The sequence below is a fragment of the Capra hircus genome, chromosome 14 (assembly GCF_001704415.2).
Source record: "Capra hircus breed San Clemente chromosome 14, ASM170441v1, whole genome shotgun sequence".
In the NCBI taxonomy this organism is placed as follows: Eukaryota; Metazoa; Chordata; class Mammalia; order Artiodactyla; family Bovidae; genus Capra; species Capra hircus.
The window spans coordinates 11,665,148-11,677,245 of NC_030821.1; the positions used below are offsets into that span (position 1 = coordinate 11,665,148).

The 12,098-nt window shown below is 40.5% G+C and overlaps 1 protein-coding gene across 4 annotated transcripts; it reads right to left on the reverse strand.

Annotated features, from left to right (window-relative positions):
• On the reverse strand, positions 1,344-9,481 carry RBM12B (RNA binding motif protein 12B). 4 transcript variants are annotated; one of them, XM_018058214.1, is made up of 3 exons: positions 9,311-9,481; positions 5,871-5,915; positions 1,344-5,317 (listed from the first exon to the last, which is right to left on the reverse strand). In XM_018058214.1, the coding sequence occupies exon 3, from the start codon at positions 5,287-5,289 to the stop codon at positions 2,335-2,337; it is 2,955 nt and encodes a 984-aa protein (XP_017913703.1). In that variant the 5' UTR covers positions 5,290-5,317; positions 5,871-5,915; positions 9,311-9,481; the 3' UTR covers positions 1,344-2,334. The 4 variants fall into 4 exon arrangements, with proteins under 4 accessions (XP_017913703.1, XP_017913704.1, XP_017913702.1 ...); XM_018058215.1 differs by having other exon boundaries at positions 9,064-9,481; XM_018058213.1 differs by having other exon boundaries at positions 1,344-5,915; positions 9,064-9,481.

Sequence of the window (12,098 nt, forward strand, 5' to 3'; positions counted from 1 at the left end):
GAATTCTTATCAATCAATAATTTTACCATCAAAATACAAAGCCTGTGCTTATTGTTAGCCTTTTAATTACCACCACCATTCCACCCTAGCCTAGACTGAGAAGCAGTTCCATATTAAGTTATACTTCACCTTAAGCTTCATCATAGTTTTCATTTATTTATATGTATTTATTTGAGAAGCATTTTTAGGTTTTCCAATACACTTCTCAGTAAGATTGATCAAATAAGCCATACAATCTCTGAGCACTTAAAAAATCTTTTCTTCCTTTTGTCATTTTCCTAGCTTGTGAGCTTACTAGTTTCAAGTGCCATATTGATGTGCTTTTTTGAACCAAATTTACCAGTTAATTCATTTTATTGCAAGTAGGATGTTCAACATAATTAAAAACACAGAAACTTGTTAGTTTTTCTTAGACTTCTTTAAATCACTGAAGATGAGTACTGCAGTACTAAATGGCTAAATACTAAAAAGTATTCTACAATACCCTCCCAACTACTGTATATAAATTCAAATTTTATTTGCTCAGTGTGGGGAAGTATCACAAAATTGAGGGAAATCAACTGTTTTATATAAATTATAAAAGACCAATCAAAATCAAATCATGTTAGATAAAATGAACAATTGTAAATTAGAAGCCAGTATATACTATCTGTCTCATAGAGAATCCCTGGATATGTAGTAACTTCTCATTAGTCTTTTATTCACAATGTTTGGGCATATTAATTTTATTTTTTTTAATGCTATTTTTAAAGCAACGATGGAGATAAGAAAATATCCTTTCCTCTTTTGAAAATATTTTTAGCCTGGTCTTCTTTAGTTGCTAAGTCGTGTCAGATTCTTTTGTGACCCCATGGATGTAGCCTGCCAGGTTCCTCTGTCCATGGGATTTCCCAAGCAAGAATCCTGGAGTAGGTTGCCATTTCCTTCTCGAGGGAATCTTCTGGACCCACACCCTGAACCCATTTCTCCTGCATTGGCAAGTGGGTTCTTTACCACTGAGCCACCAAGAAAGCCCAGCATGGTCTTACTAAAATTAAAAACTACCATTTAACAAAGTTGGTAGGCCAAAGTATTAAGAGCATGAACTGGAGTGAGTAAGTCTGTCAGGGCTGAAATTGGCTTCATGATTTACAACTATGACTTTAGGCAAGTTACTTAAACTCTGAATTTATCTCATTTGTGAAATATATATTTGTAAGCCTCTTAGGGCATATTGACATTATGCATGTAAAGCACTTACACTGCCTAGCACATAGAAAGTGCCCAATGTTAGCATTATTATTATGGTATGAAAAATCCAGTATTTGTAAAATCTCTAGTGTCAAATATCAAAGAAGTAAAAATTCAGTCTCACAGAATTCTTGTTATATTTAGCCATTGAGTCTTCAGATAAAAAAAGTTTAGAAATTAAGAATAAACAACCACAAGTTATATAAATCATCAGTAAATTCTTCCTATAAACAAACTGTCCATTTATCAGATTCTTCCCAAGAAGAACCTGAAGGTCCCCTTGTACCTATAATTACTTGTCTTTTAAGTATTGAGTAAATCTTATCAGTCTGGTTGATGAGATGTTGGAATAAACCACAGAACTACACAAAGAACTCATATACTATTATAGAATGTCTGGTCCCTCCTGTCATATTATTTAATATAGCTGTTGAAAACCTTCACAAAAAAAGCTGTAATTCTTTTATATATATATATACAATACAAGTTAATTAGTTCATCTATTCAGTTGCAATTTTTTATTTTTATAAAAACTTTTAATTTCCTAAGCCTTTTACATAAGTAAACTTCAAGTTCACAGTCTGTCAATTTTGAACTATTTATGATTAAGGAGAGGCTTAACACAGTAATATCTCAGACAAGGAAGAGGGCATTAATTCTGCAGGCAGTTAGCAATAAAAATGCTAACCCTGAACAATCAGTCACTGACCATTTCCTTATACAATTGGAGTAGAGATGTAGACTACAGAATGGAAACAAAAGTAAACATAAAACTTGTCTTCCCCAAACACAGTTTTCTACTTTATACAAGTCTTGACATTTACCCATGACATCAACAAAAATTACTGCACTCAGGGAATTAGTTCTCCCCCCACCCCAACCCACCCCCATCAAAAAAAAGCATATATATTTTTAAGTTAGAAAAAGTGAATGGCAATTTGCAAGCAAAAGAAAACCAGATTCACATTCTACTATTTACATTTCTTCTGTTCACAGGTCAAAATTAAAATGTTTCTTTTCATTAGATAATTAAAAATAAACACTTAAAATGCATTTTACTGCATCAATACTGTGGGGAGATAATTATGAATTTAGAAATGCTCTCTAGAGCAAAATTAACTTAACCTTGCGGGGGCCAACTGGTCTATCATTCAGATCTTTAATAGCAGCCATAGCTTCATTGTAGTTTATCATGGCAACAATGGCTTCCCCTGTAGGTAATCCTTGCTCATTATACTGTATTGAAACTGAATCAGGTATGATTCTGTAACCATGGAAAAAGTCTAAAATCTCATTAACATTAGCTTTAAATGGAAGATTCATTATCTTAATAGGCGTTACTCTACCTGAATTACAATTTAATTTTGGATCAGGCATAAATCTCCCCTCAGGAAAACTTCCCATATTACGCTTTCCAAAATCAAATTTGCCACCTTCTGGGCGACCAAAATTCACAAAAGGACGATGACTTCTAAAATCAGGGGGGCTCCTAAACTCCTCACCAGGAAGTCTAAAACTGTCAGGAACTCTGGAGTCCTCCTCTGGAGCTTCCCTGAGGTCTTCCTCCGGGAGCCGCCTGAAGTCCTCATCAGAAGGGCTTCTAAAATCTTCCTCCTGAGAACTCCTGAAGTCCTCTTCAGAAGGGTGCCTAAAGTCTTCATCCGGAGGGCCCCTGAAATCTTCATCCTGTGGGTGCCTAAAATCTTCCTCTCGCGGGCGCCTGAAATGTTCCTGGGGTGGCCGCCTGAAAAGCTCCTGAGGCGGTCGTCTAAAATGCTCCTGGGATGGCCGCCTGAAATGCTCCTGTGGTGGCCGCCGGAAATGCTCCTGAGGTGGTCGCCGGAAGTGCTCCGGGGGCGGCCGACGGAAGTGATCTGGGGGGGGCCGTCGGAAGTGCTCTGGGGGCGGCCGCCGGAAGTGTTCCGGGGGTGGCCGCCTGAAGTCCTCGGGAGAACCTCGGAAATCCTCCTCAGGAGACCGCCTGAAGTCCTCCTGGTGGGGTCGCCGGAAGTCCTCCTCAGGAGGGCGCCTGAAATCCTCCTCCGGGGGCCGCCTAAAGTCTTCCTCAGGTTGTCGCCTCCATTCCCCTGGGGGAAGCCGCCTGAAGTCTTCCTCAGGAGGCCGCCTCCAATCCTCCTCAGGTGGCCTCCTTAAGTCTCCCTCTGGGGGGCGCCTCCAGTCCTCCTCCTGAGGTCTCCTGAAGTCTTCTTTGGGAGGTCGCCTGAAATCCTCCTCAGGTGGCCGCCTCCAGTCCTCCTCCCTTGGGTACCGGAAATCCTCCTCCCGAGAGTGCCTGAAGTCATCCTCAGGAGGTCGCCTGAAGTGTTCCTCCCGAAGGCGCCTGAAGTTTTCCGGGGACCGCCTGAAATCCTCTGGGGAATGCCTAAAGTCTTCTGGAGGGCGTCTATCAGGTGGTCGGAAATCCCCCTGAGGATGCTTGAAATTGTCCAGTTGCCTCAAGTCCTCTTGCTGATGCCTAAAGTTTTCCGAAGGGCCACCTGAGTATACTGGTGGATCATTTGAGTCAAACGAATGGGAATGATCATCTCTATCACAAGACTGTGAATGGTCATGCATTCTTTCACTAGGCATTGAAGAAAAATTTACACCAAACTCCTGCATTTGTGCCTCAGATATGAGCCTTAACAACACCTCTGTCCCCAAGAATCTCCGTCGGTTTAAACGTTCAGCTTTCACGGCCTGTTCTTCTGATTTGAATTTCACCAACGCTTCTCCTAGACCAACTCCTTTGTCATCATAAAGCAAGCAAATGTCATCCTCAGCAAGGGAAAAGTCAGCAAAGAACTTCTGCACCTCAACTTTTGTAACATCAAATGGAAAATTTCTTATATATATGCACAATTTCTGGCCAGAGTAGCCTTCTTGAGAGTGTTTTTGTGACACCTGTCCAAGTCTCTCTTTCTCTGTTGATGCTGGTCTTTTCTTTTCATAACATTCAATGAACTTCAGCATCTGTTCCCTAGAAACTGGATCAATATAAACTGGACGATATTGTAAAACAGTCTTATGTAAACCCAGAGCAGTGTTATAGTCTTTCAGAGTCTTGAACATCACAAAGGCATATCTTGTTCTTCTTTCATCTTTATATAAAAACCTAATTTGTTCATTTGTCAGATCAGTATCTCTAAAAAAATTTCTTAAATCTCTTTTGTTAATACTTACAGACAGATTTTTTAAGTGAACATAAAATCCAAGAGGAGAACGAGAACATGCTCTTCTGGGAGATTTTGAATGAGATCGTTTCCGAAAATGTCTATCATTAATTCCTCTTGGTGATGTATGTTCTTCTGTCCTCATAGAAATGTCACCTTCCTTAATTAAAGTACCTCCAAAATCAATCCACTGTTTTTCTGAGCCTTGCATTACTTCAATAAATCTTGAACCCATAAAACTTCTATGACATTTAAGACCTCCTGAAGCATCAATACATGAGGCAAATTTTACTATGGCATCACCGTTATTTCGGCCATCATGATGCTTTAAAAAAATTACTCCATCCACACATAAACCAGAGAAAAAGACACGTACATCATCTTCATTTACTAAGTAAGGCAAGCCTCGTAGAAACAAGTAAGGATTCTCAGCTGTCAATGGCCGTGTCTTTCTTGGCCTTAAATCACCATGTCCTGTACCGTTAGTATGAAACCCAGCATCTTGATTAATCGGAGAACCATATCCAGAATTACTTCCTTCTTCTTTAATAGCCTCAACAAAATTAGATAAGCTGCCAACCCCTGATGCCCCAGATCCTGGTCTCTCTCTTCCCATGCGGTCAGTTCTTTTCATTTCTATAGTCTTCTGCATTTCTGCTTTACTACTAAGAAAGAGCTCTACAGATGAATCTTTGATAAACCCTCCTGAACGACTTACAGCACGTCTTGCATCTTCATCTGTTGCAAAAATAATAAAAGCCTCCCCAATTTCCCCTCCAATTATATGCACTCCTCCATCAGGAATAGTCAATCCCGTGAAGAAGTGACGGATATCCACAGGCCCCGCAATAAAAGGAAGCCCCAGTAAACGGATGACTACAGCCATGCTGAGTGCAAACCACAGCAATAATGACCTGCAGACAGAAAGGTACACATAATAGCAAGTCTTATTTTTGAAGTACCTAATCCAAAACTAAGCTTATTAATTACTGGTCCCTACCTTCTTCAGCATTTATAAATGAAAACAAGATATGAGTTCACAATGATATTGACTGTATCTAATTCTTTAAACAAATGGAATAAATTTTCTCCCAACTAAACATACAAATAAACCAGCTACTTTGAAGAAACATTTCCTATCACCTATCCTATACAGCGTTGAGTAGAAAGTCTGCCAAGTGCTACTTCACAACATGACCAAACTATTTTCAGACATATCTGCTAGTGAAACATGAGTGAGAGCTTTGTGGATTAAAGAATTTTACCAACCACAACAAATTTTACATAGTTATAAAAGCCATCTATGGACAGTATATAATTTCTGCTCATGATAACAAACTGCCTACCACTAGTGCATCACTGGCCAGACATAAAGTACAGAAGCCATGCATACCCAGGTGTACTATTCTACTTTTTTTTTTTTTTGGTCAAGCCTCTGTGAAAAGCCTTAAGCTCTGGATATCTTACCTTTTTATTTCTTGAAGACCTGTTAATTCTGTAAAAGCAACTTAACTGTGGAAAGAAAATGAAATATAATTAATCCTTGGACCCTGTAATTGACCTTAAACAACGCCAGATTAGGATATTCACTTCACAATTAACTGTTAAAAGTGAAGCAATATAAGAAGGCATAACTAAGAGTATTACAAAATGGTTGTCTTTGTTCCAAGGGGAAAATTAATCATCTTTTAGCAAAAAGGTAGAAATTCCAAGGAGACATCTGCAAATTATTTAGAAACAAAAAACCCGAAAACTTAACAATTGGTCCTTAATTGAAAGTGGCCCCAGAAGAAGGTGAAAGAAATGTTACATATTCAGATTGGACTATTGGTTACCTGGGAGTATAAATTTATCAAGGCTAAATGAATCTATCCTTAAGTAAGGTCTGTGCATTTGACTGTATGTGAATTTTACAACCTATTTTTAAAAATCTTTTCTACAAGTAAAAATGACAATTTAACACCAAAAATTCCCAAAACCCTATCTTCCACTTGAAAAAACCAATATCTAATTCATCGTTTCTAACTCTCCTGTAAATCTTTCAAATCATAAGAGCAAATCAAATTAATAAATGATACAATAAATGAAGAAAAGCAATAAATCCAAACCAATGGCTACCATCTGGACACAATTTTATGTTCTACATTAACACCTCACACTTCCAAACATGGAACCCAATTTCCTGACTCCACTAAGACAAATAGTTCTCAATTACTTATACTCAACTATTGCTACTCTGTATCTTAAACTCAAATTTTATTATGCTAATAAGTTTACCCCATTTTGAATAACTGTCCTGCCTTCTGGGGAAACCCAAATGACTATGCTAAAAGGTAGAAACATAGTAAGAATACATTAATTTGGAATATTTGGGGATATCAGTATTAACTATTGAAAAATCTCAAGATTCCTTACATCAAATACTTTGAGAGATATCCAAACTAAGTATTACCAAATATGTTTTTTAAGACCTGTTAATGATTATATTGTCTTTAATGAAAAAATGTTTTAATTCAGTACTTACACTTAAATACCACTCATCCACAAAGTGCTGTCTGAAAACATGGTCTTTGAGGTCTGCAAGGTCTATTTTCCTTTGAAAAAGGTCCACAGACTACTTTTCAAACTACAACTAACGAGGATATCAAGAAATTAACTGGCATTTTTTTACACATTTGAATTATCAATGCCAAATTGATATTAAACGTATTAGTGAGGTTTGCTGCTAAGTCACTTCAGTCGTGTCCAACTCTCTGTGACCCCATAGATGGCAGGCCAGCAGGCTCCCCCATCCCTGGGATTCTCCAGGCAAGAACACTGGAGTGGGTTGCCATTTCCTTCTCCAATGCATGACAGTGAAAAGTGAAAGTGAAGTCGCCCAGTTGTGTCCGACTAGTAGGACCCCATGGACTGCAGCCTATCAGGCTCCTCTGACCATGGGATTTTCCAGGAAAGAGTACTGGAGTGGGGTGCCATCACCTTCTCCAATTAGTGAGGTTTACTATAAAATATTAATGCATGAAAATGGTGGTGCAGACATAGGACACATAAAAAATCTTTGTACTTTCCACTCAATATTACTGTGAACATAAAAAAATAGTTCTAAAACTTAGTCTATTGGACAATATCTGCAATGGTACCCCCCAAACACCCCAAAAATGAGTATAAGCTTAATTTCTTCAACAAACCCACACCAACATTTTAATAAAAACTACAAATGGCTTCTGGAATAGTTGTTCACATTAATATTCCAAGACTCTTTCCTATGCAAAATGACTTAGCTCCTGTTACTTTTGTCAAGTAGTGTAAAACATTTTATCCCTGCTAAACTTTTAAAAACATAGCCAAGAACATTTCACAAAATAATTACTGTCAAGTTTTTAAAAGTCTTATAATTTACCCTAATTTGAAAACATTTTAACTAAGTAGTTTCATGAGTACAAATTCATGAATTCCAATTCAAAAATATAAAAAAATTTTTTCTTCTAATTTGCCACAGCGAAACATAACTATTGCTTAAACTTTTTTGCCCTTGAAATAGAAGGGTAATGTACTATTTATCCCTCTACAGAAATACACTTAGGAGATCACCTGTAAGAAACCAGATATCAAAATGAGCAACTTTCCTGTGGTTTCCACGTGATTTTCCTAAGCAAATACCCCAGAAATTCTATTCTTAGAACTACACAAAAAGCAAAAAACCCTACTCAACACTTAAAATGCGTCTTACGAATGCAACAAAACCATGTTTATAGCTGTGTTGATTAAAAGAGTGAGTTATTACAACTTCTAACTTTTTTCCAAAAAAAAGGAACTGAATCCTTAAAAGCTCATTTAAGTGTAAGTGGCTGAAATTAACAAGCTCATTTTAAATAACTTAGCTGATTTTACCCAACGATTCATCCCACTTAATCATTATCACAAAAACCCCACGAAATGCTTATTTCCTAATCAAGCCTTAGAGGGAAATGGAAGGAAAGCTAACTTAAAATGGTATTATCTCCGATCCATTTATCATAACTAGAGAATAGCAAGTCATTTTCCAGACATGGTGAGAAAGAGAGAACTGCTATTTCTTAAAACCTAAAGTTATAATGAAGTACATTTAAAATACAAGAGTGAACCCTGCAGAAAATAATCTACTCCACTCCATAAGGGTTCTTTATGACGATTTGCCTTTTTATCCTTTTATAACGTAGATGATTAAAATAAAAAGCCAAAGCCATGACGACAGAGCCTGGTCCCCAGTAGAAACTGGAAATGAAGGCGAATCCACACGGCACCGGAATTCCCATTAACATCCATCCTCCTCAAATGGGGATCATCCGAAGGCATTGCTTCTATAGCTCAAAAAGCCTTTGTCCAGACTCCCAGGGGTCAGCGCTTCCTTCTTGTGCTCCAGGCCAAAGTTCCTACGTGGGATCCGATGCTCTTGCCAGACCTTCAGCCAAATCAGCCTTCAAATCAACCTGGACCACCCAACCTCCGTGCCTTTCCGTTACACCGGCTCAAGGGCAAACATTCCGCCCCGACTCGCCCAAGGGTGAGCTGTCCCTACACCTGAACACTTGGGCTCCCCTCAAGCCTAAAACTAGCCAGGCCTCCAAGCGCTTTTCCTGCCACCACTGACTACGATGACATAGCAAAGAAAAACAAGTACCTATGGAATCCTTCCAGATCTCCACTCTCTCAAGCCGACTGAAAAGGGCACGCACAACACCACATGAAGGCTGCCAGGGAAGTCGGGTGCGTTTAGCAGGGGAAAAGAGGGTGCCCTGACGGCAGAAGCTACGCTCGCTGCTGGCGCGGCCCCGCCTTTCCCTGTGCTTCGGTCCCGGCCGCCAGGCCCTCCCCACGCCCGACGCCCCTGCGGTAACTGCTTCGCACTAGGGCGATCAAACACACACCGCTGCCGCCGAGTCGGAACCCCAAGGCTGGGGGCGGGGAGCTCTCCTCGTCCGCAGCAGCCTCCCCAGAGCCGGGAGAGCCCTCAGCGAACCCAGAAGAAGATGGCGCCCACTCTCTCCCCTCCGATCCGGACAAACGGACGTACAGTGGCTCTGCCCATGCGCTCTGCAGGCGTCCCCCCCACCCCCACCCCCTCTCCCGTCGCCTCGGTCCGTCTGCGCACGCGCCCTAACGTTTGCAGACTTCCCGTTGTCAAGCGGGAGGGAGGAGGCGCCGGGGCGCGCGCTTGCTAGCGGCCCGGCGGGACCGAGCTATTGCGCATGCTCAGAGCCCGCGCCGCGCGGGACTCTCTACGGGGCGGGCGGAGAGCTTCCGTTAACAGGAGTTTGCTGTCAGCACACGGCTGTGATGGGAAACGTGTGTAACAGCCGAAGTACACTAGACGAACGTCCATGATTCCCAAGGGCTACGAAAAGAGTCGCAAAAGCAGAGGAAACACTTTTGGATGCTGACTAACGCCCCATGGGACTCCTGGGCGTGGAGGCCTTTTTGTCCCCTTTTTGTTTCTTTGGCTTTCCTGGTGGCTCAGACAGCAAAGCGTCTGCCCGCAATGTGGGAGTCCCGGGTTCGATCCCTCGGTCGGGAAGATCCCCTGGGGAAAGAAATGGCAACCCAGCCCAGTATTCTTGCCTGGAGAATCCCATGGACAGAGGAGCCTGGCAGACTACATACGGTCCATGGGGTCGCAAAGAGTCAGACAGTTCCTAATCAAAGGAGGAACAGCAACGAAATCACCACAGGCCGGATTTAAGCCCACCAAGATTAGGAGACTGGAATATTTTTGCTCGATCCGGTGCCTCCTGCGTCCTTCATTGGCAGGCACATTCTTTGCCGCTGACCACCAGGGAAGCCCCGCGTCACTCCTGATCATGCACAAAGCTGTTTTCTTGGGATCTGCTTTCCTCAAACGGTTCACCACCTTCTGTACAACTTTATTTTTTCCAATCAAACAGTCAGCTTTAAGTCAGACCGATTTCCTTTTCCCTCGATAAAATTCAACTCCATTCCACATGCCATCTTTACTGATAACTTACACCCTGCTTTCCTATTGTTAATTTTTTATTTCTGTTAGCTTTAATCACATACTTAAATTATAATCCTCATCTCTTAAAACCTTCATTTCCTGTGAAAACTAAGAAGTAAGCAATTAATGTCCTCTGCATTAGTATTTTGTAGACTAGTAACAAATACCAGTGATAATTTCTAAAAAAAAGCTTTCAGATTGAGAACATCGCAGGGCGACACCAAACACATTCATTAATAGTTTTAAATGTCTTTAGTTTCTCTGTAAAAGGAAGTCATTGTTCAGTAATTCATGTTTCAGTATCTTATTTGGGAATGACCAGCTATTCAATAAACTTTCCTCAATTTAATACAACTCCAGAATTTTAAGTTAGCAAAATTACAAAGACTATTTTAGAGATTTCTAAAGCATATTCATTCTTAACCGTTTATCTAAACGTTCTGATCTCATTTACATTTTCTATCCCTAAAAGTTTCTTTATATTGAATTGGGCCACCACCAGCTGATGGGTGTGTCGCTTATTTTGCTGGTCTGTTACAAAGGGCATATACTGAGGCTCTACAACTACTCAACCATCTTGGATCTATTTGCTTCTAATCAGCGTATGTAATGTCCTTGGGTGATGTCTTTCTTTCAAACGTTGTGCCCTGCCCCCTCCCCTCCTGTTTTATTTCCCACTCTCAGATATTTCACTCCCACATTCTTATGGGAAGCAGAGGGATTACAGTCTATCTTGTGTAAGTGTTTCAAGGCTGAGGAGGGGCACCGACCCTGCCTGGCAGGGAATAGAGATCTCTGGATACCAGATCTATGAGCCTCAGGGGGAGGACAGCTCCTTATTTTAATTCACAAGGAATGGAAACCTCTCCTAGCCATCTTTGTGCCCTGGAAATGTTGTGACTGCTTCCTTAGCCCTCTTGTGAATCTCCTTGATAATGAATCCCTTTTTGTAACAGCATCAGAGTACAAAAGTGTATATAAATAACAAAAGATATGGTAAACATCTGATAGATAAAGAAACTTGGTTACAGTAACCAGAATTATGAATGATTACATGTAACCTACAAAATAATTCTAGTTAAATATTTCTCCAAAAGAGACCTTTGGGGCACTCGAAAGTATCCCAAAGTTAGCTGGAACTCAAAAGAAATTTAATTACAATTTGATGTTTGGGAAGCTTGTCAAAAAGTTTTAAAACACTTGGTCAAGCTAAATCATTCATTGTAAGACAATACTCATCGCTTAGCCAAAGTAACCAGAGATCTCAAAAGCAAATATTAATACAAACCCCATGAAGGCAAAGATATTTACATAGTCTGTAGTTTAAAGCAGTGTTTCAACAATACTGGAGGAAAAAGCCAAAACTGTTTTACAAAAGAAGAAGCCAATTCTGACTATGTTGGAACTGTTTCTTTGACTTGCTTTTCCTTGCTTTTGTTATCATGATCATACCTAAGGGTCTGCTTCAGAGGACTCTGTCCCTCGCCTGTGGGTAAACTGAAGTGCCTTTGTTCAGTTCTCAGAGAGAAGATCTGACCCTGCCCACCCGTGAATGAAAAGAGATTAACACTTCCACTTCCAAAGGATGGCCATTCCCTAGGAGATGTTTTGCCAGACTGAAGACCCTTTCACTTTACTTCCCCACTGCCTCTCCCTCTATTCTGCCTTTTGACTTTAGTTCCTCCTGGCTTCTTTCTCTTTCG

Excerpts from the sequence above, each read along its gene's own strand:
- RBM12B (XM_018058214.1), bottom strand. The coding sequence starts at position 5,289 with ATGGCTGTAGTCATCCGTTTACTGGGGCTTCCTTTTATTGCGGGGCCT.